The 26,402-nt window shown below is 42.5% G+C and overlaps 3 protein-coding genes across 3 annotated transcripts; 2 read left to right on the top strand and 1 right to left on the bottom strand.

The window, feature by feature from the left end:
- The first annotated feature begins 3,472 nt into the window (after positions 1-3,472).
- mfap3l (microfibril associated protein 3 like) lies at positions 3,473-15,835 on the top strand. Its single transcript, XM_079490495.1, has 3 exons — positions 3,473-3,655; positions 5,815-6,218; positions 13,011-15,835. The coding sequence occupies exons 2-3, from the start codon at positions 5,945-5,947 to the stop codon at positions 14,030-14,032; spliced, it is 1,296 nt and encodes a 431-aa protein (XP_079346621.1). The 5' UTR covers positions 3,473-3,655; positions 5,815-5,944; the 3' UTR covers positions 14,033-15,835.
- Positions 15,836-17,107: 1,272 nt separating this feature from the next.
- Positions 17,108-20,555, bottom strand: pfdn2 (prefoldin subunit 2). The gene is made up of 4 exons (XM_079490886.1): positions 20,370-20,555; positions 19,345-19,433; positions 18,304-18,427; positions 17,108-17,740 (listed from the first exon to the last, which is right to left on the bottom strand). The coding sequence occupies exons 1-4, from the start codon at positions 20,451-20,453 to the stop codon at positions 17,564-17,566; spliced, it is 474 nt and encodes a 157-aa protein (XP_079347012.1). The 5' UTR covers positions 20,454-20,555; the 3' UTR covers positions 17,108-17,563.
- On the top strand, positions 20,517-26,372 carry nit1 (nitrilase 1). The gene is made up of 7 exons (XM_079490885.1): positions 20,517-20,600; positions 20,681-20,786; positions 21,612-21,845; positions 22,294-22,397; positions 22,800-22,936; positions 24,121-24,246; positions 24,329-26,372. The coding sequence occupies exons 2-7, from the start codon at positions 20,695-20,697 to the stop codon at positions 24,599-24,601; spliced, it is 966 nt and encodes a 321-aa protein (XP_079347011.1). The 5' UTR covers positions 20,517-20,600; positions 20,681-20,694; the 3' UTR covers positions 24,602-26,372.
- Positions 26,373-26,402: the final 30 nt, after the last annotated feature.

Raw genomic sequence — 26,402 nt, 5'->3', positions numbered from 1 at the left:
CCCCTCACTTCACACTGGTGTGATTTTCTGTTCACTAAAGAGACAAGGAGACGCCTAGCTTTCATTGAACAAACAATATTGCAGTGATCGTTATAGGAATGTGGAATGTTACTTTTTTTTTAAACCCCCAACAAAATGTCACTTCCACAACAGCACATTTAAGCCTTCTAGAAAACTGTTTGTTTGAAAATGTTTGTTTACAACTGAAATGTCTGCAAACATCCAGTTACTGGTACTGAATGTAATACTGTAAGTGTTACAGTATGAATGATGCAAAAGAAAGAGAAAAAACATATACTGTACTGTAAGTACATGATGTTTTAGTATTATTAAGTCGAACTGTTTCTTTGAAAGTTACTTTGAACAAGTACAGTTGATTTAGTCGACTAAAATGTATTTTGGCGGGCCTTGATACCGTCGTAATGACAGATTTTACACTTGCTGAAAATAATCGATCTACAAGCTCACAAGGCATCGCAGCTGCGACACGTTGTGAGCTTGTAGATCTGCTATTTTCTGCAAGCTCACAATGCGTTGTGAATGCGTTGTGTGCTATTTGAAAAAGATTAAAAACTAAATAAAGTAGACATGTGATAACTTGTGAAACGGGACATTCTGCATAATGTGATTGTGTACTTTTAACGTTTGGTACTTTTAAGTATATTTTTGATGCCAATACTTTTGTACTTTCACTCGTGTACATTTTAAATACCAGACTTTTACTTGTAACTGAGTATTTTTACATTGTGGTATTGATACTTTTACTTGAGAAAATGTCTGTACTTTTTCCACCACTGAGCGACAATGAACAATGAACAATGAACATGCTACTGTATGTTTCCCCAAACATACAGTACACTTCAGTTTCAGTTCATGTAAGAAAAGAATAAAGGTTTTGCATCTAAGGGGGAGGGACATTTATTTTGTCACTGATTATAAATTATTCTTTTTAGGCTTGAGTACTTGTGAAGATAATGTTCAACTGAATATACGTGTAGACAACACACAGACATAAAATACTGATTTCCAATAGGGCTGCAACACAACAGTAATACTGGTAATACTCGATTTATTAAAGTTTCGATGTCGAGTTTCGATTTGTCGATATGTTCAAACAAATTATTTAAAAAAAGGTGTCTTGATTATTCAGTTACGGTAATCAGAAAAAGTATGAATAAAGCAATTAATATTTGCAGCCCTAATTTTGACGAAAAGCATTGACATGTGTAATAATTGTATAATTTCTCGTTGGCAACTTTAATGTGGCAAGAGTCAAGGCCAGCATGTTTGTGTCTCAGTGGGAGTGTTTGTGTACAGCTGAAACAATCAACCATGAAGGATAATAGCTACACTGTAGGCCAGGGTGACCAGAAGTCCTCCTTTTTGCGCGGGACAGTCCCTCATTTTCAGGCATCCCACAAATTGAGACCCTGTCCCACATTGTCTTTGTGACTGCCTGGCAGGCATCAGTGTTCAAATGCCCTAATAGTTAGTCCCCTAGAAGACTACAGTACCAAGTTGGCCATACCACTCATGACCTAAATTTGTATTTTAAAACAAAATGTGAGACACCAGAGGGGTTTAATAACAAAGTAATAGGCAATATTAGGCCTATGGACGAATATGACATCATGGCATTTTAGTAATAAAGTTGCTAACCCTGTCCTTTCCCCCCTGGCCTGTCCCACACAAGTGATAGACTACTTCTGTCCCTCAAATGAACAGTTTGGATCTGGTCACCCTAATAATAACATGGGGATAACTATGCCATGTACTGTTACTTAGTTAAATGTGTTATTGAGTGGTGCAACCACACCTAGACAGCTATGTGTGTGGCTGTGTCCCTGGGTCTGTCCCTGGCTGTGTCCGAGCAGGACATAGCGTTATAGCATTTGTTCACCTCCAAGTGTCACTGTTGCACAGCCTAACACACAGACACAGACACACACAGGCCAGGGAGGAGTGCTTGTACAGTAAAGTACAGTACAGTACATCACACGTACAGTACAGCACCACTCACTTCAGACGGGTCTGATTTTTTTTTTTAAATAAAATGAAACTGATGACTGCACTCTTTTGATCACCATAGCCTCAGAGGACAGATGCAGGGGATCGAGTGCTTTCAAATTCAAAGCCCCTAGACCAGTGGATCTCATGGGGTCCTTGAGGGGGTTCCTGGGGGTCCCCAAATAAGTTAGTTAGCATAAAATCTGTTTAAACCACTTTTTAACGCTACTGTGCGTACATTATTATGTGATTAGGAAAATAGATCATCAACAAGCTCACAATATGCCGCAATGCTATTTTGAAACATTTTAACAGCATGCATCTTGTTCTAAATGTTGTATGGGGGCTATAATACTGGTCCCTGGCACAAACTATTTTCAGATGGGGGTCCACGGACCACGGCCAAATACATACATATTAACTTGGGAGTCGTTGATGTGGAAACTAAGGCTTGAGAACCACTGCCCTTCTAGACAACATAACAATATTGGGACCCTTCCATAACTTTTTAAGGGCCCTTGGAAACTTCCTGACCTAACCTTTCACCCCATGGTATGCTTATTCAGCAGCAGTGCACATGTGCACACATGCGCACAAGCTACGTAGGTTCTCTAGCTAAGCAGGTTCTTATCTGTTCTGGGTAATCAACACGGCTATTAACTGTTTGCAAAGGCCCCTTTCAGGTTTTAACTGTGGCTCCAAGGTCAATCAATAGTAATCCAGTCTGTTTAATGACCAGTGAAGCATTGCTATAAAGAGTACTATTCCAATTGCATTAATATGGACCCTCACAATCTTATACATGTCTGTAACTGCAAGAGTGTACACATGGAACCAAATACGGACCCGTCCCTTATGGACCGTACATTTGGTTCCATTTGTACACTCTGCAGGCCCCTTTTCCACCAAAATAACTTTGTTTCTAGAACTGGTTCCGTTCTAGATTCTGGGAGGGGTGCATACTTAGTTTAGACTAGTCAATTGGTTAGACATGGGTTAAGGTTAGGTTTAGGTGTGTTGCCCCGTGGAAGGTTAGGTTTAGGGTGAGGGTTTGAGATTAAGTACTGCACCCGACCGTCCGGTGGACATTTATTTTGGTTCAAATTCAGTTCCGAACCACTTTTAGGCTTCTGAACCAATTCATTTTCAGTGTAAACACTCTGAACTGGTTCAACATTTAAGCAGGGGGGGGGGGGAAAGATCCGAACCAACCGGTTCCACCCACCCCATCGAAAAGGGGGTCCGGGTCCTTGAAATAAACAGAAGTTTGGGAACCAGTGATTCAGAGTGTGTTTTACAGCCTAGTGGGACCAGCTGGTCCAGTTCAGTTGGGTCCATGGAGGCATGGATCCAAACCATGATCTGTAGCCGCAGACCTATTTGGCAATGGTTCCTATCCTAATCTTAACTATCAATCGTTTTATAGCAAGCGGTGGGTAACTAACTTGGACCCCATGCACTTTTGAGAACCGCATGCACGCACGCACGCACTCACTCGCGCACACAGCTAGCGGACACAGTGAAGGATGCAACGTCGACGCGGCTCTCAGTACTAGTGCAGTCAGTCAGTGGGGGTAGGAGAAGGAACGGGTCGACATCTTTGATGGATTTACGTTCCGTTCGTTTGTAAAACACGGAGAATCGCGTTGTGAGTATTACATATTATTATTATTTACACGGTGTGTGTTTATGTGTGCGTCCCCCCCTCCCGCTATACGACCCGACCACAGATATATATGAATAGAACAGTTTAAATTGAACGTCATCTGAGGTCAGGCTAACCATGGCTAACGTTAGCCTCCCCCCCCTCCATCATCATGCAGCATTTTGAATATGACTAATATAATGACATGTCGTTGGTTCACTGTCGTTATTTGTGGGGTTTAAATCTATGTTAGTGTTGCGTATTATAAAGTAAAACGTTTGTAAATTAAGCTTGCGGTGCGTCGTGGTCGTGGAACGGGCCACTGTTACACCGTAGTAGGTGACCCGTCGAAATGTGTAGACTACTGTGTAGACGAAGCAGATTTTGGTAATATTTTTCCACGAGGAATCCAAACCAAAATGAAATAATAAGGGTCCATTTGGTTACCAACTCTCCATCATTATACCTGGCCCCTGGGGACCACCGGCTGGAAGTTGGAAGTTACTTGGAACCCCCCTAAAGGACCACTTAACTGGTCCTTTAGGGAGGATGTTGACACAGTTTGACAGCCACTATAGGCTACGGCAATGTGAAGGAAATAATTGCACTATCGGGGACTCAGTCTGATACATTTGACGAGTCACCGGTTTCTGTGCAACACCACTATGTCACCGACACCGTTATGGTCGAAAAGCTCCGATCGATGATGACAGACACGGTTCCATATTGTCTGGTCTCACTTTAGGACGGTGCAGCCCGACCGTAGTTGTTTGTGAACTTGATGTGACACAATTAAGACAAAATGTATATTTATTTATTAGCGTATTTAATTAACCAGGTCGTCACACAACGTGTGTTCTCTTTTTTAACACAATCACGAACATTTCCACGAAGGAAGGGGTGTCGTTCCAGATAATAGACGGATCCCCACCACTGCACTCCGTTATTTTTCTCACTTAGTGGTTTGACTACAAAAAACAACTACCGTTAATTCGGATTAGTTGCATATGCAGATCAAAGAACAATAAATAATAGATGTAGGCTATATGATAATAACACGGAATCTATGCACACGCTTTAAGGGCAATGTTGTTGTGTACAATATCATGGAATGCATTGCAAATGTGCAACCGAACCCCCATTTGACATTTGAGACGAAACAAAGGAGGTGTGTTGTCGGAGCTGCATGAAATGTGAATGAAAACGTAGGCCTAGCTATTATCTCATGCCATGGAATATCCATAAAATCGACCAGATAACATTTACGATTATGTGGCTTCCGATGCTGCACTGGTGTGTGTGTGTGTGTGTGTGTCAGGGAAGGAAGTGTAGTAGGCTACAATACAAGGTTCAAGGTTGTTGTCTTTATTTGTCTCCCTTGAATACCATACAAGGTCGGTTAAAAGGATGAAAACAGAAAAGCCTTTCGGCTTGTTTCCATTGAAAACATTAATGGCAGACAAATATACACAATACTATGCAAAAAAACCATAATATAATCGAGTGGTTTTCAACCAGTGGTCTGGGGACCACCGGTGGGTCCTTGAGGGGTTTCCAGGTGGTCCCCAACTAAATGATGGAGAGTTGGGTAACCAAATAAAATGGACCCTTACAAATCTGCATTGCCTCATTTACACGAAGTGTACACAATTAGAGAATAATTGTTATTTTGATCGACGCTTGCCTGTTATCTTCTTATCCAATAACGAAATATTCTTTAGTTTTGGGTCTGAGAGGCTAAATGTCATCAAATGGTGGTCCGTGGCTCAAATGCAGAATAAATAATGGGCCTTGATATGAAAAGGGTTGAAATTGAAAACCACTGATATAAACGAGTGGTCACGGGTGACGTAGCTCGTCTCAGCTGCTCAGCACCAGAGTAATCTAGTAAGAGAGTGGCGACACTAGCGTTGACTCCCATTGTAACAATGGAATGCGGAAGTGCTCATTCTATCTCAATGGGATAGTTCCAGCCATAGGAGCAATATTTGGAACTATAGCCCATAGGCATCCGCTTTGCGGCAAGATCAAAGCGTGTCGCTACTCTCCTACTCTACAACTCTGCTCAGCACTAAGTAGGCCTACCAAGCACGACTTTATTCCAACTTCATTATACAATCGCCATTTGCCAATTAACGTGCACATTGTTTTTTCCTTTTCAGTGACATGATTCGATCCACACGGCTGAGTACCAAATTGCCTTCCTACATCAGCAGCGGCACTGTCCAGAGGTAGTCAGTGGAATGACAAACTCTGGTCCCTTTGGGTGACAACGTGCTGACAGACAGAACAATGCACAGGGCTGGCAAATGCTGCATGTGGATCCTCGTGTCCCTCCTTGCCACTCACACCGCAGGGGCCTTCTCGCTGGGTTTGGATGGAAACCGCACGGAAAATGCCACCGCCACCATCTGGGGCGGATTTGTCCCTGCGGTGTTCACTAAAATCAGCCAGATCATCGCCCGGGAGGGGAACTCGGCGCTGATTGATTGCAATGTCACCGGAGACCCGTTCCCGGACATACAGTGGTACAACTCCCACGGACTCCGGTTGGACACCGAGACGAGTAAGTTACAATTCATTGCGTCTCCTTTCTGTGCCACTTAGTTGAAACCTAAGTAGCCACTAGGCAGCAACAATGCTGGACTCTCATTCTGTGACTCCATTATTTAACAGTTAACACCTACCTATCCAAAAACAGAATGTTGCCCTATTTGCTAGCATTTTAACATTGGACGATTACGTGTGTGGTTGTTGTGTGCGACTAAAAGCCATCCCACGGTAATGAGTCAGAAATATCATCATCCAACAGTGTGTTCGGCCAGCCGTGTTTCAGTCTGTATTACTTCATCCCTAGACTTGGGGGCGTAACAACAAGTATCACACAAAAGTAGTTAGAAATAGAATAAAACATGGTTACTTGTCAGTGGTGGAAAAACTACTGAATGTTTGTGTTACAAGTAAAAGTCTGGAATTAAAACAAACCTATCGGTATCTAAGTGTACTTAAAGCACCAAAATGGAAAGTAGTCAAAGCAGAATGTCCCATTCCACAAGTTTTCAAATCTATATACTATGAAAATAGCAGATCTACAAGCTCACAATGCGTTGCGACACATACACACTAACACACGGATTGTAGATCGGATATTTTCAAATGGCTGAAATGTGTATATAGCCAGTGGGTAATGTATGTCTTATATAGGTTGTTAATCCGGCAGTTTCTCAATGCCATATTCGACATTTCTACTCAAAATGCCGTTGTTCAAAATGCCGGCGTACTCAAAATGCCGGCAAGTGGACTATGATATTGGCCTGGATAATCAAAAAGATTTCCTTTGAAATATGTTGGCCTAACAAAGAGAGACAATTTGATAAGGTTTGTCTGCCCCTCGTCCGTTATTTGAGTAGAAACAATTAATAGACAGGATACCACTGATGTGGTTGACTGTATACCATTTTCCATGAGCATTTCATCATCGTACTATTTTATTCTATAGTATGCGGTCACTGAGCAGTATGGGTGGGAGGGATTGAGGGTTTTCTTTCTTTTTTTTGTCTTTTTTTCTTTCCACCTTTTTGTTTTCTATAAAAGAAAAAAAAATGTACATATAATGTTTGTGTAGCAATTTATAATCTGTTCACAATAAAAACCTATTTGACAAAAAAGGAAGAAGAAATATCTGGGCCTGTTTGGTCCGCCCTCAGCCCTCCTCTTCTGGTGGGGAGCTTATTTTTTCATGACACTAATCCCCAATGTACACACGTTCTGAATGTCCCTGCTGATAGATTCAGTAGCGCAGCTCGGAATCTGTTCTTCTTGAGAGGTTATACTGGTACAACTATCAGCAGATAAACCAACAAAACGTCACACATTCAATCACACGTGTAACATCCAATGATAACGAATAGGGCGACATTCGAAACTTAGTTAAGACTTAGGGTCAGTTTGATTCAAACTGTTCCCGAATACGATTGCTTGGTTCCCGCTGGCCATGATTCACACTGGCCTTGATTCTTCCGCACCCGAGTACACTTCATTCAACTGTATTCAATGCTTTCACGTTGCAGCGATCTGTATCCGAGTACACTTCATTCAACTGTATTCAATGCTTTCACATTGCAGCGATCTGTATCCGAGACCGAGTACACTTCAATCGGTCCCGAGACTACTTCCATGTGGTCCCGGGAACGATTGGGTGATCCGCTCTTGGGAACGGTACGCAGCATTCACACTAACCACAACATCTGCCAAGTGGTCCCCAGAGCGCACCAGGGACCATAGTGTGAAATGTGAATCTGCCCTTACATTCGCTCGGCACCAAAGTGCTTATTATTTATGTGTCTAGTGGTAGTAGTGCTCATAGTAGGCCATCAAACCTCCGTCTTCAAACACCATCTGTTATCTATCACGCTGTGAGGAGATTATAGCTGGAGGGGCTAGTCATGTTCTAGTGGTGATGAGGACTGCAGTTTGGTACTTTGGTTTCATTGACCGTGTTGATTATGGCTAGAGGTTAATAATGGTGTGGGCGGGCCGGCGGGCGCAGTGCAGAGTGCGGGGGAAGAAAATGAATCCCATCATGTCAAAAAGATTTGATCACAACAAGTAGGGCTGTTAGGATTACAAGATTTAAGTTGATGATAATTGTGACTGACGATTTAATTGTGTGTTTGGCATAGAACAGCAGTGGAACTGCTGTTCCACTTTGCTCATAGCTTTTTCTTTTCAGGCCTATGACGGGGTGGGTTGGGAGGGATTCATTTATTGTTATTTATGTACAATTTGTTTTGATATATATTTATGTTGTATTTAATTGTTATCATTACTATATTTTCTCTTTTATTTATTTATTTTTTTGTCAACGGTGGTTGGTGCAGGGGTTTGGGGGTAGGATTTTTAAAAATGAGGCAAGGGGCAAGCCACTGATTGCAGTAGGCAAATAATTTGAATTACACTTTGTGTGCACTCTCTTTGTATGCCTGTACCTGTGCCTTTCATCCAAAAAATGAAATAAAAATGTATCAAAAAAAAGAACAGCAGTGGAACATACTATACATACATTTAATTTTGGTTTTCCTTTTAGGATTCGTAATCATAAATGGCACAGGGCAGTTATGACAAATAACTGAAATATACAAAGAAATATTTAATGTTATTATAAAAAAACTGATATAGCTGATCTACTAACTTACAAGCATGTACAATCTTGTAGATCTGCTATTTATTACATTTCTTTTTACATTTTGACGATTATGCAAAAATAATTATGACATCAAACCAAGATGGTTCACACAACAGCTTACACAACATTGTAGTTCTGTCCAATGGCTGGTTATGTAACTGGAGAAATTGTATAACACACACAATAAAATGTACCAATACTCTTGCTTTATGGAACTTGACTTCACAGTATAGTATACCTAACCACACGTCCTAAAAAAACAAACTTTCAGTAACACCTTATGCTGCTGCATTAAAATTGTCAGCGACAAAAGCTACGGAACGACCAAGCGTTGTCAGCCCCACTGTTGCAGAGTTGCCGTTGTCCAATACGCTCGCTGTCTCACAGCAACGAGAGAGGGAAAAATATAAAGGAAACTATAAAGACTTGGATTAAAAAGAACGGGCCTGGCTGAGAGGAATCATTTGTTTCCCCCATGATGACTGTATGGAGAGGGAGTGGAAGGAAAGAATATATATATCGCTCTGAAAGAATATATATTCAAAGATTTGTGCCGCAAGCCAGCTCAACTTCATTTTGTAGCTTGTTGTAGTGGCCATGAAAAGGTGCAAGCAACTGGCGTCAGTTTGTATCTTCATGACGTTGGCTTCCATTACATAAACTAGAGCGGTGCCCGTTGGGCACTGGCCTACTTGGAACGATGCAAGTTGAAAATGAATGCCCCATGACCCAGTTATGTATGTGTCCCTTTTATGCCCATATATGGCGTTCTTTGTCAGGCATGCCCAAATATGGAGTCTATGCAGATGTCAGAACATATTTGTGATGTCAGAACAGGCCAGCTCCATATATGGAGCCAGGGCCTGGGCAGAGGCCTTTTGTGGCGGTTCTGGACAACCATGGGTCCGACCGACTCGACACAGGGTACTGCACTCCCTGTGGGGGGTGTGGAACGCGTGTGTCGAATTTGAAGTCGGTGGGGCGAACGGTTCTCAAATTACGTGGATTACAGACGTGCACACGTACGTACACACGGATACATCTCATACTGCTTTTCAAGCAGCATGTATACTGGTATCAATAATTGGTGCCCCAACCAACAACCCACTGTAAAACCATATTAATTTATAGCCCACTGTGTAAATCTGCTAGGTTTTCCACAGATTATCTTTTGCTTTGCCTTTAATGTTGTGATACCTGCAGGCTGTGAGCTGAGCCAGTTTGAGCTGGCCTGCTGAAACCTGCCATCAAGCCAGAGAAGCTCCACAGTTATTATATTAAACTAACTGTATAGGAAAAATGAATGGGGAATTATTTCCTGGTGCCCTTGTCGCCCTGAAAGGGATAGCCCAGTACCTTTTTCGTTTAGACAGAACAGAGTTTTATTAGTGAGCCATTTGTTTGCTTATTTTGGAATGTGTATCTGTGCCGTGGCCACAATAAGCAGACGTTCACTCACTAATGTGGACAGTCTGCAGCTCTGCACGCAGCTGTACAAACTGTGCTAGTGTCAACCTGTCGTGACACGCACGCACACACACACTCTGGTCTGGTGGAGCGTCATGTGACTAATTCCTGTTGGAATTAGTCTCTCTGGTGAGTTTTGTTTAGGAAAGCTTTGTGTTTAACATATTATAAAATTGGGCTGTAACGAAGACTCACACTTCCGTTCATATTATCAGATATGGGAGAGTTGCTCATTGGATATAGTCTCCATACATGGGGATATTCAACGAGGACTTCGGGCTATATGACGTATAGTCATCGTGACTCAGTCATCGTGACAAAGCATATTTGGAAAATATATAATAGGTCTGCTCAAGGCAGAATGAAGAAGGCGAAGCATCCTGGTTTAAGTTCTAATTGGACACCACTGCTGCACTGCAGCAGATTCTAACCTAAGCAACCAGCATCAGAGCTATTTTATATAAATGATAAACACACATGTCAAAAATAATAGTACTGCAGTGCGGGTGCTTCAATCACAGGATGAGGTGGAGCTGTTTAACCCATTTAGGCCTGACGTCAAAATAATGTGTCTATATGTCTAAATTCTGACATACCTATGTTTCTGTATCAGTGGTGCTCAATATTTCATGTCAAGGACCCCAAAAATTATATGTAATTGGCCACCGACCCCTATCTGTGTTGTTCCAGGGACCCCTCAGAAGTAAAGATTTGAGTTAAAAACGCTCGCTCTGAAAGAATATATATTCAAAGATTTGCAACACATTTTTAAGATTTTTCAAAAATAGCAGACCTACAAGCTCGTGGGGAAGACGCACAGTAAAGTTTGTCGGGATCGGGACTTGAACCCGCGGTCTTGTAGATGTAATATGGCCAGTTGGCTATTTTACCCAAGCCCCCAGTTGAATCTAACGTTGAAGCTGCCACTACCTACTGGCGAAATGTGGAATTGCAGCACTTTCAAGGTGGACGGACGTTCATGACGTTCATGACGTCACGTGCGTAAGCCCGGACCTCAAATTTGACGTCCGGGGCTAGGCTAGGCTAAACTTCTGCTCGTTCGAGCCATTGAGTTATAATTACACTTCCGGCAGTCTTCCGGGTGCTTCAAAACACCAACTTCTATTGAAGTTGGTGTTGAGCAACTTCTATTGAAATGAATAGCAGGGGGGGCGGGGCTAACACTCCAGTTCGGTCTCTATCCTTTTATTATTACTCTATAATTTTACCTCACTATTCCTCGCCAACACATTTGGGTACGCTTTCACTCTTTTGTTCAGTGGACCTCCCCGTCCAGGCAGTCCACTGCTTGGTGCTTGCAGAGCCACTTAACCTGTTTAAATATTAAACGCTGCATGGAAGGATGAACAAGGTCACTGTGCTCTGTGTTCCTCGGTTTAAAACTCCCCATGGCCTCATAATGTCCTTAAATGGTGACGCTAAATGGGGGCAGTTGAATGAATATAGCTTGTTTTAACAAAAAAACAAAGCTGTCTGGGAACAGAAAGCAGAGAGAGAAATATTTTTCATAAACCCTGATATTAGACTAAACTGTAATGGATTTTGTTACATGGCATTCATTCCGGATCGGGTGTCCCTGGAACACAAATATTTTAAGATGGGGGTCCGCGGGCAAATACCCTATTGACCTAAATATAAGACTACGTTTTTTTCCCCCATGGAAATAAATACCCTACAAAATGGGGTCGTATTATAATCGGGGACTAGACTATTTGACATTCTTTTCCCACAAATGAGTCTTGAAAAATGGAGGTCGTCTTATAATCAGCGTCGTCTTATATTCGGCACAATACGGTACTTAATTTTAGAGGTCCTTGACATGAAAAAGTTTGAACACCACTGATATAGCATAACAACATACATTTTTCAGAAAAATGTTAGGATTTAGAAGACATTTTTAGAATCTGCCTCGGGTCTTAATGGGTTCAACAACAACATTAATCTCAAGGAGCTCCAACAATTTAAGAGTTAACAGTTGTCAGAATCAGCAGGCATGTTCAGCTCATACTTTAGGTGAGACACCCTTCAATAGAACCACTCAATGGATTATACGTTGCAGCTTGGCTTCAAGGCCTTTTCACGTACCAGCTGTGAGGCATAATCCATTTCCATGAAGTTGTCACATTCCATAAATAAACAGAGTTATGACCTGTGTGTGTGTGTGTGTGTGTGTGTGTGTGTGTGTGTGTGTGCAGTAGCACAGCGTAAGCAGGTTTATCAGAATAGCTGCACACACAAAAACGGCAGCATACTAACATTGGTCTGTTTCCCCTGCAGTCACATACGTAGGCTTACTTTGGTAGTGCTGGCGAATTAATCCAATCCGAATTAATCAAGTTCTTTAAAAGGCAGAAGACAAATCTTTAGTGGATTGCAAAGTTCAAATTTGACACATTGATCGACATGGCGGCTGTGGCTCAGGAGGTAGAGCAGGTCGTCCAATGATCCGTGGGTCGGTGGTTCGAATCCTCGCTCCTCCTGTCTACATGTGGAAGTGTCCTTGGGCAAGACAATGTATGAATGAATGAACCATTGTAAAGCGCTTTGAGCACTTGGAAAAGCGCTATAAAAATGCAATTCATTATGGCTAATTTTACACAGCATTTGGGCTGGTGACGAGACTTAAAAGGTGAATGAATAATATGTTCTGGTACTCATGTCTTCCATCTCTGTGTTTTTCCTCAGATGACAAGTGGTGGCTGCTGGAGAACGGCGTGCTCAACATCACCAACATCGAGTTCGCCGACCGCGGCAAGTACACGTGCATGGCCACCAACGTGCACGGCAGCTCCAACTGCACGGTGACGCTGCGCGTGGTCTTCCTGAAGGGCGACATGGGCATCTACTATGTGGTGGTGTGCCTCATCACCTTCACCATCATCATGGCGCTCAACATCACGCGCCTCTGCATGATGAGCAGCCACCTGAAGAAGACGGAGAAGTGCATCCAAGAATTCTTCCGCACCGAGGGCGCCGAGAAGCTGCAGAAGGCCTTCGAGATCGCCAAGCGCATCCCCATCATCACGTCGGCCAAGACGCTGGAGCTGGCCAAGGTCACGCAGTTCAAGACCATGGAGTTTGCGCGCTACATCGAGGAGCTGGCGCGCAGCATCCCGCTGCCGCCGCTCATCATGAACTGCCGCACGCTCATGGAGGAGATCCTGGAGGTGGTGGGCGTCGAGGAGATGAGGCACACCTTCGTGAGGCACATCCCCGAGGGCCACCTGGAGGTGGCGTGCACCGGCAGGATGGCCAGCATCCAGGGAGCCGGCGACGTCTTCACGATCCTGCAGGAGAGGGAGAGGGAGAGGGAGCAGCGCGAGAGGGAGAACGAGCGCAGCGAGTCGCCCGCGGCCGATTCGGATAACTCGTCGCTGCACGAGCAGCCCCAGCACATCGCCATCCAGGTGTCGGTGCACCTCCCGCTGGCCGTCGGCGAGTACGGCAGCATTGATGTCCCATCTCAGCTAGAGGCTGGGCCTTCCTCCCCTCCACCCATGGCCACGCTCCACCTCCAGGAGGAAGCCATGCAGAAAGAAGAGGAGGAGGACGAGGAGAAGGAGGAGAAGGAGGAGGAGGAGGAGGAGGAGAAGAAGGAGGAGGAGGAGAAAGAGGAGCAAGAGGAAGGACAAGTATCCAAACAGGAGGAGCCGGAGGCGACCACCAAACTTCCCCCTTGCCAGGTCATATACGAGAGCCATGTGTAACGAAACAATCTCGAGACTACAATCACGACTAACCAACCCTGGAACGACGGTCAATCGTCCTGCTATGCATTTCTTTTGTCGGGGGGAAAATACAAAATAAAGGGTCAAGAACCTAGTCTTTATTATGCTTTAAAAATATAATTTAACCGGTATTAAACTCTTTCAGAATGGAGCAGTCTCCTGTTACAGTAGCTAATAAATCTGCCGTTCTCATACTTTCATCTTTGAATGTACTGTTGAAAGAGGGAAATCACGATCATATTAATGTAAAACGCAAAGAATTGTAAAAGGGGCCCTTTTATTTATCCTTTGATATTTTACATAACACAGACTATTAGTGAGTTACTTGACACTTTTCCTTTACTACTTTTTTGCCAGTTTAGTGTTTGTTTTGTTTCTTACAGTACTAGGGTTTATACCAGGGGTTCTCAACGTTTTTGGCGGGGGACCCCCGAAAATACCACCGCCCCCCCTCCACACCCCCAATACAAATTGGCCGCTGCAATAACCTTATAATAGAGAAAATGCATCGTAAATACTGAATCCAGATATAATCATAAAAGGAAAGTTTATGCATGCACTATGTGTACACTATGTAAACTCTAGTCTAAATGTCCATTTTCCAGCCATTCAGTTGCAAAAAAAAGTAAAACAAATAATTTCGTGACCCCCCCCCCCCTCAAGGGGTCCAGGTTGAGAACCCCTGGTTTATACAATCGGTTATCTGCCTCAACCCTGGTCTTTATTCCATTTCTGGACAATAAATGAAAGCCACGTCACTTTATTTTGTTCCCTTCAACAGTACCCATTCAACTGCTGTTACAACCAACCCATCCGCTCTTATTGTAAAAGGATCTGCTTACCTTAAAAAAGAAAAGATTGCATGCTGGACTGGGGGGGGAATAAATTAAGCCTGATTTGAAAGTAGATGGTCCATGATCATGTCATGATTGTACGACCTACCTATACAAAAATCTTAACAAACCAGGTAAATCTATATGTATGTATTTGGGTCAGATGATAGTAACCTTCACCTTATTATATGGCATATGTAAGCCACCGTTGCTCACATTTATTTACCATTTACTTTGACATATTTTGAGAGTATTATTATTATTATATTGTGACCCACTTGTGGTGTAATTCCGAACCATGCACAGCTAATTTCATTTTCTTTATCTTATTCAGCCTATTGTGTTCTTTTGGACCACGTTATTATGTTCCTCTATGAAAGATGTCCCTGTAATTTTTCTACATCCCGTCCAGGCTGGGAGACAAACACCAGTTGCCTACCAAACGCTGTCAAAATTTAACCTGTGGCTGTTTAGTGTACCAGGCAGCTACTGTGGCAGGTAACCACCATCCATCATTTGCCAGCGCAGCTCGATTACTACAAGTGATTGGTAAACAAAATACAAAGAAGTGAATTTGGGGATGTACCAGTCGTTGTGGTCGAGCGAATGGAAAAGGCTACATCTCCTTCCTTGATAATGATGTCCTCATTTTTCATGTTTCCTGTATTATTAATAATTCCCTTGACAGCCTGATCTACTTGCTTTTGCAGAGGCAGTAAGTACATAAATACTACCATGCATTCTGCTGCATGTGACGGGAGAGATGTATTTCACACTAGTCGTAAAGACTATTAAGGACTTAAGATTTGTTTTTCCCCTCTTCCTCTGCTTGGCTAACCAGTCCAGTCAGTGTCACGGGGGGAGAGAGATAGAGAGAGAGAAACTGGACATTGTTCTGCTTTACATGGTGCCTCTTTTTGTAGTGGAATAAAAACAAACTGCTGTGTAACCATGGTTTCCACTGCTGTTAATCGTAAAAATGACCTGTGTGTGTGAATGTCATATGATCAGTGTGCTTGCTTGTACATCACTATCACTCTATATACATATACATACTGCAAACAAATGGCAAAAATAGCCCATCATGGACTAAAGTTTCCACGACTGATTTTAGTCTTTTGGATTCCACAGAAGCCAGCATGTCTTCTATGGAAGCATGTTGATCCCATTGCTGAAAATAGTTTATCTGAGGGGGCTTTTGAATTCCGGTGCTGGCGTTACATACGGAAATAATACACACTTGGAAATGGAATGGGGGAGAAAAAGGGGGAAATGGAATTGGTGGGTTTTTTCTTTTGGTATATAACTTTGTAATGCTACTGATGTTTGTGCTGACAGGCCCTTTTTGATGTCAATCAATCAATTCACCTTAATTCAAGAGGCAGGTGCTTTTTTGTAATATTTAAATTGTACATTTTAGGGCCATGTCATGTGGTCTACCTGAACAGCCTTTGTGATCTACTGGTAGATCACAGTCTACCTTTCAGGCACCCCTGGCCTAGATCTACAAGCTCTCTAAATGCATCGTGCAGGCGCATTCATTGCGAGGTGGCAGATAGGATACCTTTGGTTCTTTTTTTAATGATCATTTGGAGCATTTCAAGTGGTCAAACTATCAGTATGTTTAGAAGCATTTTCCATAAAACCTTAATGGTTTTGTCATAAAAGCAATGTTTAAAGACTCAATGCGTGATTTCTTCACAGTAGTGAAGAACGGGAACAATATGATCATTTTACACATTGGGTTAATTGTTTAGGAAACTTCACACTGGTATACATCTACAAAACTTGTAGATATATACAAGTTTCACTTTACCTACTATTGAAAATGTACGCGTATAATGACAATAGGGCCACCGGGTTGAAAGTGGTTGAGAAACTTTTGCCATCAAGAATGCCTTCCAGGATCTGTCGGATGGTTCTCTGCACAAAACCTTAATTCCTACTGTAGTGGTAAGTGTACAATTCTTTTTAACTTAAGTTTCAATACAGCAATGTAGAAATAAAAGTAAAAGTCCAGAATGAAACATTCACTTCCACATTTAAGTAGGCATTATGCAGAATATCCCTCAGGTTTCAAATGTATAATCTTTTGAAAATGGGTTGTAGATCGGCTATTAAAGTAATGAAATTGTACTGTACTTAGTTACTTTATACAACTGCATTTAGATCAGATATAAATGTGAAACAAACCAAGATAACATCATATTGCACACACCTCTTTCAAAATGCAAATATTTTATTTTAGATCGGTCATGCGTGTAATCCTTTCACCTAGGCTACACAGCCAAACTGCAGGAGCAAAAGAAGAAATTACAGTTTAAGACGTAAATAATTAGCAGTACTTCCAACTTGTCCTAAATCTATGCCAAAACATGTATATATATATAAAAAAAAACTTAAGCCGTGATCAGCTTCACTGAAAGAATTATGACAGACATTCAGATGTGCAGACATGCGTGGGAGGGTGTCAACATTAACTCTGCTCTGCTTATAGAGAATGGCCTCATCTTATGTTACTCAGGCTGAAATGTGATGTCGATTTTCTCCCAAAACTTAGAAAATTCCATGTCAGATTTCCATTTTTTGAATCTGGATTGTGTGGTTTCGTCCATGTTTTTTTTATGTATTACAGAAATCATAGGGCTCCTACAAAGTGCTTTAGTTTCTTCACAAACTAGGACACCAGAACTCCTGCTCCGCCTTTAGACCCGCCGCCTTCGCTGTCCCTGGAGGAGGACGCCTCATTGTCACCTTCTCCCACCAATCGGATGTTGTAGCGTTCCCGGTACTCTGTGAGATCCCTCCCTTTCGACTGCATCTGTGTGTTGAGGGTCTCTATAATTTTTGAGATCTGTGAACAGAAGGAAAGAGTGAGATTTTCATTCATTTTAGTTAGATCAGTGAGACTCAATTAGTCAGACTGAACATCACACTACCCTAGGTGCTGAGTTACGAAAACTCTGTTCACTTCATGGGGCCAGTCCAATGGCGGCTCTCCTACATAGACTTCTATTGAGAATGAGGACAACAAATAGGGACAAGTCCTGGACCGGAAGTAGGCAGAAATGCATTGGACCCAGGCAACAGCCCAGCTTTAATGATTTTAAATCCCTTTATTTCAGATTGTTTTGTAGCAATCGTACAACATAAACATTAGAGACTTTAGTTGTTACTGTACAATACTTGGAAGAGCCACCCATCGACTAATCTAATATACGGCAACCTTCCCCCGTGTTTCTTCACTAGTCCGATCCATAGAAACGTAGCTTTTTCAGAAAACTGTCAGAGATTAGAATCAGATCTCAGGTCAAAATGGGATAAAGTGTCACCAGTTTGAATCGATTTGATAAATCGTTACATGCCTACTTTCAAGTGATAAACGGATAACCTTGTCATTTTAGTACACTTTGTTACCTGTTCTTTATTGTTTTCCAATGCCGGTAGAACTTCTTTTACTGTTCGCTCTACCAGAACTCCCCCGACCAGCCGAAAGCACTTCCTAGATGAATCCACGTCTTTCAAGGTGTCAATTACTAAACTGGATGGATAGGAAAAAGTTGCAGAAAAAAAAGTGGTTCTGAAAAGGCAGTAGGTCTACAACTCTACATAGATTTCTGGGGATCATAACTTGCAAATCAGTTATTTCAAAGCGTCATACTATGGTGAATGATGGTGACAGTGACAAAGCATTCTTTTTCATGAGTTGAGCTAGTCTAGAATCAGTGCTTGGGTATAATTAAGCAATAACTCATAGTCTCATACCAGGTATTGTTTTATTGTCATAATATCACAACCAAGGGGCATTGTTCTACCCCTTTGCTGTGAAAGGAGTGAACTGGCCTTGGGTGAGTTTCTTTCATTCATAAATAAGTCCAAATGAAAAGGTTTGATTGAATGAAGTTTGTATTGACAAAACGTCCATATACATGACCATACAGTATATGTAAAAAAGATAAAATACAAAAAGCTTGAGCTTTGAGTGCTTGGGGCAGGTGTAGTGTAGTGGAGATGAACAGAAAAACATAACCCATAAGTTTTAACCCATTTTCTTTTTTTACAATTTCTTTACAATAATACCTACAAGAAAGTAGTCCTTTGTGCAGCTCTGCCTATCCTTCGCAGTTTCTGACACTGCAGAAATCATTATCTCACCTTAACTGACATCTTTTTGATGCCGTTTCAATGAAATTACACCTTTTGCATGACATCAAAGCATTTTAATTGATGCCTCATTTAATTTGCTTAATGTGTTCGCTAATCTTTTCCCCCCTCTACGCTCCCGTGTCAGTCTGTCTGTTCTTCTCCCTCGTTTTATTTCCATTCAGTTCTTCACTGAATGTTCCCGGGTTGCCCCATTATGACGTGCAGAAAAGGGATGCTAGGGGTCATGCTTGATGGTTAGGACTAGGAGGATGGAACAGAGATGAGGGTGACGGTGTGGTTACTCCCACCAACCTGTGCTCGTTGATTTCCATCTCAAACTCTGCAGCTTTAGAGGCCATACCACGCTGTTCCTGACGCATCCTCTGGAACGATGCCACGACCTGACACACACACACACACACACACACACACACACACACACACACACACACAAAAACCCTTCATACTTCATCGACCAGGGTCCCCTGCAGGAGTCTATACTTGCCCCCCTCGGGCCCTTCCTTTTTTCACTCTACACCAAATCTCTTCAGCAAAAATAGCCTATCTAATGCAATGCACTGTGATTTGTAGATCTGTTATTGTCACCGAAGGTTCGTATTACAACGTGCCCAGAATAGGAACACGAGGATTCGTGTATCTAAGTGACTGCATTATGCATTATCATACTGGCTGATGTTGTCATTATTTTCTTCTCATCCCAAGCCCCAACAAACAGTTATTAAACTACTGACAAACTAGATTTCAAGATGTAAATTAAGCATGTCCTTAGCTCTGGTCCATAAAGTGCATTAGTCTATGGACCAGAGCTAGTCCTCCTTACACTCAAATATACCGAAATAAAATGAATAATAATGGTTCAACTAAAACATTCCTTTAAACCATGACTTAATTGTGATTTATTTGTCATTTACATTTTCGCCTACATTTGTTTTGGATCAACAAAGACTATCGAGTCTGACTTTTACTTAACTATAAAGTAAAAGTCAGACTCGATCAAGTACATCCAAGGCTAACTTTCGCCCATGATGACATGACCAAAATCGGGGACGCCAATAAGAGGGTGGCTGCAGTGCTCACTGCTGTCCTGTGTGGTGGTCAGTCACACTGTCTGTGAGACTGGGACTGCCTGGGTGGGTGGCTGCACCCTGGCCACCACAACGATGTTAGCATGATGGTACCGTTAAGTTAGCTTTGTGGCTAGCTGGAAACCCAACCACTCATTGTCGTATTGGCGACCGTCGAGGTCGCCCTGAAACGGCCGAAACGCAACGACGCTGCCCCGTGAGGGGAGCAGACGGCCACGGAGGGGACAGTACCTGCTCGGCGGACGGCCCGCCTGGTTTCCCGGCACCAGTGATGCTGACTGATTTGCTACCCGTGCTGCTGCTGTTGGCTGCCATCTTGGAAGGGTGTTGCGCTGGAGACTAGTGGGGGGGCTAAGGACCCTGGCAGGCAGGCAGAAGCAGAAGAGGTCCCCGAGCTGTCCGTTGACATCGCCTAACATTAAATGCAAAATAAAATGCCTGCCGAAATAGCAGGTTGTTGTTGTTTTTTTCTTCCTTTTCAATCATTAAACCGGGACTTGCTTATGATTGGTACAGTACTACAAACTCACTAACTTCAAGAGAGTTCATAGTACCAATGCTCGCTCTCAGGTGTGCTTTGGGAACGCATACAAAACATTCCGTCTGTCATTCAGCCTCCTGGAGAAATAGAACTGGCTCGCAGCACAGGTATGTCAGTAAGGAATAAGGACACCTAAGGGCACAGATCTATTCTCTATCATCTATGGATCTAATAGATCTACAGATTATATACACACGCCACGCGACAGCTGCAAACGGGGTAGCCAGGTTTGAGCTCTCGAACCCACAGTCACAGACCCTGCTAATGTGTCTCTGTTATTCACCTGTTCTAATCTCTTAAACAATCTATCTACTGTACACATTGCCCATTTTAGTGTTCAATTCAATCAAGCACAAAGTACTGAACTCAATCATGTCTTATAAGTTATATATATCTGTCTGACTGCTGTGAACTTCTTCTGATTTGACCACTTTCTTCTGTAGATGTAGAGATTTGTGTTATTGTTTCAGTAAAACACTTCACCCACCTTTTCAAAGCGATGTTACTCTAGTATTTATTAATATTATCAATAATAACATAATTATACATTTTGAGTTTCAACGCATATATAACAGTCAACAGGCTGTAACTGCTGCTCTGTAGACCTGAAAGTACAATCATTTTCTTATCTCTGAGGTCCTTTTTTCCACTGGGGTTGAACCGGTAAACATGGTTATAATCATAATCCATATTAATGACTTATTATCACGCCATGGGAACAACAAGGTTCCCAGTTCGATCCCGGGTTTGTCGAAGTGTCCTTGAGCAAGACTCTGAACCCCTATTTTGCTCCTGATGTGCAGATGGTGCCTTGCATGGTTTCCCTGTCATCGGTGTATGAATGGGTGAATGTAATGCACTGTATGTGAAGCGCTTTGGATAAAAAGTGCTATATAAATGCACCATTTAAGCCTACCATTTCTGTACCCCAGAATGTCCACCTCGTCTCACCCGGTGGCCGCAGTATGTCAGGTGACAGTCACTCCAGACAAAGAGGCCAACTACTCAGCCTGCCAGCACCTGGTGGAGCGAGCCAAGGACAGTGGGGCCAGCATGGTCTTCCTGCCGGAGGCCTTTGACTACATTGGATCCAGCCGAGAAGAGACCCTGTCACTGTCCGAGAGTCTGACTGGAGACACAATCTCACGATACACTCAGCTGGCCAGGTAGGCTACACGTTGAAATAGAAGTAAGTAAGTATAATCCTTGCCGAGCCATGTGGCCTCAGGGTGTACACTGAGCTGGTCGTTGAAATAGAGCTGGGTGATAATAATAATAATTATCATTCTAATTTATTGACATAATGTTTTATATGAGACTAGATTTTTGGCACGTAGTGACGCGGTGAGTTGTATGAGCTTGAACATTTTAGAAAAATCTTTAACAATTCTTTTTTTTAACACAAATATTCTCTTCTGGGGGTCCCTGACTCAAAACACTTTCAGTTCGGGGAGGACAAATTCATATGAATTTGGGGGTCCTTGGCACGTAAAAGTTTGAGAACTACTGATTTAGAAGGCATTTGTAGAATCGGCCTCAGGTCTGAATGGGTTAATATTGACAGTTTTGTAGCTGTTGTTCAATATCAATCGATGTTATGTGATGTCCGTCCAGGAAGCTTGGGGTGTGGCTGTCTCTGGGAGGATTTCACGAGCGAGGTCATGAGTGGGAGTCTGACAGGCGAATCTACAACAGCCACATTATCGTTAATGATCAAGGTATTGTCAATTCAGTAGTCTAGTCTAAACGGATGCTTGATCTCTCCCACCCAGGAATCGAACCCTGGTCTCCCATGTGGAAAGCCAACATCTTATCTACTAGCCTAAATGGGAATTCCCCCTTGGTCAGGGAATATATTAGGCTTTGGTTTGGTCATCAGGCAGAGGCTCTGAGCCACACTGACTCACCCCCTTTGTGACCTCTCCCCACCGGGAAACTCGATCCGGGAATCTAACCTGAGTTTTTCATGTGTGACAGTGCTTCATTAGACCCTTTGGTGTGGTTGTTATGTGCAATGAATGTCTTAGCTTTGTATTTAGGGTTTCTTCCTGGAGGCTGAAACCTTGACAGTCAAACGTGCCAATGCACAACACTCATTGTATTCATTATTATTCCCACAGGCGATATAGTGTCGGTGTACAGGAAGACACATTTGTTTGACGTGGAGCTGCCAGGAAGGGGCGTGTCGCTCAAAGAGAGTGCCTTCACCATCCCTGGACCCTGCCTCGTGCCTCCTGTCCAAACTCCCATTGGCAAGGTCTCACTCCATTCATTTCATATTAAGAGCACTGTGCTCATAATGTGACTCAGGCTGTAAAGAGCTAGGCTGACTGACTTATCCACCTAAAAAAACCCATATGGTTGAGCGGAGTACCTCAGGGCTCTATGCTACTGTACTTTAAGTTTTCAGTTATTGTGGGGAAATCTTTAGCTGAAAATAGCCGATCGACAAGCTCGCAATGCGTCGCGCTACGACAATACGAATGATAGGGTTTAAGTGGTTATTGGTCGTTTCAACAAATGCCTATACAGGTCGTGCCTGCGAGCTTGTAGATTTGCCTTTTTTTTTATAGCCAACGCTAATGTCGACTCTAAATCGTCATGATAGGTAAACATTTGGCAAAAATAGAGGGACATTTGTCGAAACTAGACTAGTTTCTGAACTACTGAGCTTGTAGATTGGCTATTGTTGCTTTTTGAAATACAAAAATCACACCCGTGTGAAGTGAGGAGCGCTAATATATTAAAGTTAAAACTCATGTTGATTAGGTGATGTAATGGCGATGTAAAACAAACGGTGCCAACACAAACATTAAATGCCATTAACAATAAAGAGCCAATATGACGTAATGAGTTACAAAATGACGTAGGTTTTCCCATCATTGTCAGTGGAGTTTATTAAACAAACAATGAACTAAAGACAAACATTACACCTGTATATAGGAGGGGCTGAGTATGGTTAAGGGAACCGCAAGGGGTATTGTATTCAATGTGGGAATGTCACAAAGTCAACATAATAACAGGATGTAAATAGCACATGTTTGATAAAGCACACAGACTATAGCTGCTACACAATGTCATTAGGATGTGCTAATGATAACTCATAGATTTATAGGCTGTTTTCTATACAAAAAAAACTATACAAAAATGTATACGATAGCTCTTAAGATCCATGTTGTCTTATGTTAGACATGTTAGGATGTGTAACCTGCAATTAAGATGAACCCGGTGTTCCTATTTTGGGTCATATAGGTGAACATTTTCAAAATCCTTTGAACATTGACATTCAAAGATTTTCAAAGATTTTCCAAAGTAGCAAAAACAGCCAATGTACAAGCTACATGTCACGACACACGTTCGTTTGTAGACTTCACCATTTGTCAATCCATCCGTTGTTCATTCGTGTCCATCTACATGGTCTTTGTCCTGATCAAACTCTAGGTGGGACTGGGTATCTGCTATGACCTGAGATTCCCTGAGCTTTCATTGGCTCTGCAGAGGCAGGGGGCGGAGATCCTGACCTATCCATCAGCCTTCACCGTGGCAACAGGAGCTGCACATTGGGAGGTGGGTTCAACCCATTTAGACCTGAGGCCGAAAACGTATGTTGCTATATAAGTGGTTCTCAAACCTCGCTTTCTCATCACAGGTGTTGCTCCGCGCGCGGGCCATCGAGACCCAGTGCTTCGTGCTGGCGGCCGCGCAGGTGGGCCGGCACCACGAGAAGCGCTCGTCGTACGGACACGCACTGGCGGTGGACCCCTGGGGGTCGGTGCTGGGCGACTGCGGAGGGGAAGACACAGGCACGATGGCCCTGGTGGAAATCGACCTGGACAAACTGCGAGACACCAGGAGGAACATGCCTGTCCAGACACACCGCAGAGACACTGGCTTCTACCACAGCCTGGAGGAGCACACCTGAGATAAAACATTTTGACTGTGCACAATATGCATCGGTAGTTCTCAAACCTTTTGTGCCAACGACCCACAAATTGATATATAGAGCACCGAAGTCTGACGTCAATATCAGTAGATAAGTCCACGCGTTCATGTACTTTTTGGTATAATCCCCATAGGGGGATTTTATATCGCCTCATATAAGAACTGTGATTGGAAAATAGACAAATCAACCTGGCCGTTTCACTCATATGGATATGAAGAATCAACTGACTGAGAGAAAACGCTAATGTTACTGCTGCTGAATTTGTTAAAATGTTGCTAAAAACAGACTAAAATAAGTGACTGACTGTCGTAAACGATACAGAGACACCTACCCGACAATTTGGACCACAATTCTTCGATTTTAAGATGACCCCATGTTATTCTCGATAGAGTAAAACCGGGGGATGGGCGAGTGACGTCAGGACTTCGGCACTCTCATATTTGGTCATGGTCCCCCATCTGAAAGTGTTTTGAGCCAGGTACCCTCAGAACAAGTAAAGATTTGTGCCCACATCTACAAGCTCATAGATAGCGTGGCAAGTTCATAGTGACGCACTATAACTTGAACTGTATATGCTATTCTATTTTTTGAGTAGCCGAAGTATTAAAACATTGTCAAAGTGATATGATTGTGAGTTTGCGATGCTGTATTACCTACTGGAGGACCCCCTGGTACCCACCCACCCACCCACCCAAGGACCCCTGGGGGTCACCGGATGCCATTTTGAGAACCACTGATATACTGTACATGGAAGAAATATAGTTTCAACATCTTATGATTCTTGTCCGACACACGCACGCACGCACGCGCACACACACACACACACACACACACACACACACACACACACACACACACACACACACACGCGTACACAAGAGAGACACTGGATGAGGAAGTTTATGCATGCAATTTTGCATTAAAATCTGGACATTGTTGGTGATACTGGATCTAGTTACTAGGATGGAAATCAACAGACTTTTATTCCTGCTTCTAGTACAAATATGAATCCACAAACGGTGTATGCAGGGTTTCATTTTGCTGAGCATGTATCTGCATTTGATATCCCCTTTCTGTTAATTTTTTTGCTGCTTCTGATCACATTAAATCAAATACATGCATTTCCTATTCCTAATGCAATGAAATATAGACTTGACTGATATGTAGTAAGAATGACAGGGTTCACTCGCACGCATGTGAAGTAAAACAGAAATGGAAAAAATATGTTTCAAATCGTTTTGTGAGGCAGGTTGTGTGTGTGTCCGCTGTTAAGAGTGTCACAGTTGTTTTAAATTGTTGATTATGAATGAATTAATCTAATTTAATTTGTCTACTACTGTGGCAGAAAGCCTATCTGAAGACTGATGTATTGATTTATTGAGGTACACAAAGAAGGGGTAGGACCCGTTAAGTTTTTAACTAAACTTCTTCCTATTAAATTAAGGATAATATCTCTTGGTTTTATTTTTATTTTGTATTTGTTTTATTATTATTTGAAATCTAGTACTTCCTTTATTTCCTTTGTCTGTTCATTTATGTTTTAATATGTTCAGAATAAATAAATGCAATGAAAGATCAAGGAAGGGGCGGCTGAGAGCTATCAATCTTGTTACTCATAATAACCAGTAGATGGTGCTGTCAGCATTGTAGAATTGGTATTTTGTAGAATTGGAGTTTTAGAAATAACAAGACAGTCAAAGTCAAGGCAAAACATTCCTTTGATAGAATCGGTTTACTCACCAATCTCTGTGAAGCTTAATGACTATGTGGTCAGTTTGAT

This window comes from Electrona antarctica (genome assembly GCF_951216825.1).
Source record: "Electrona antarctica genome assembly, chromosome: 21".
Taxonomy (NCBI): Eukaryota; Metazoa; Chordata; class Actinopteri; order Myctophiformes; family Myctophidae; genus Electrona; species Electrona antarctica.
This window is presented reverse-complemented; position numbering and strand designations above follow the sequence as displayed.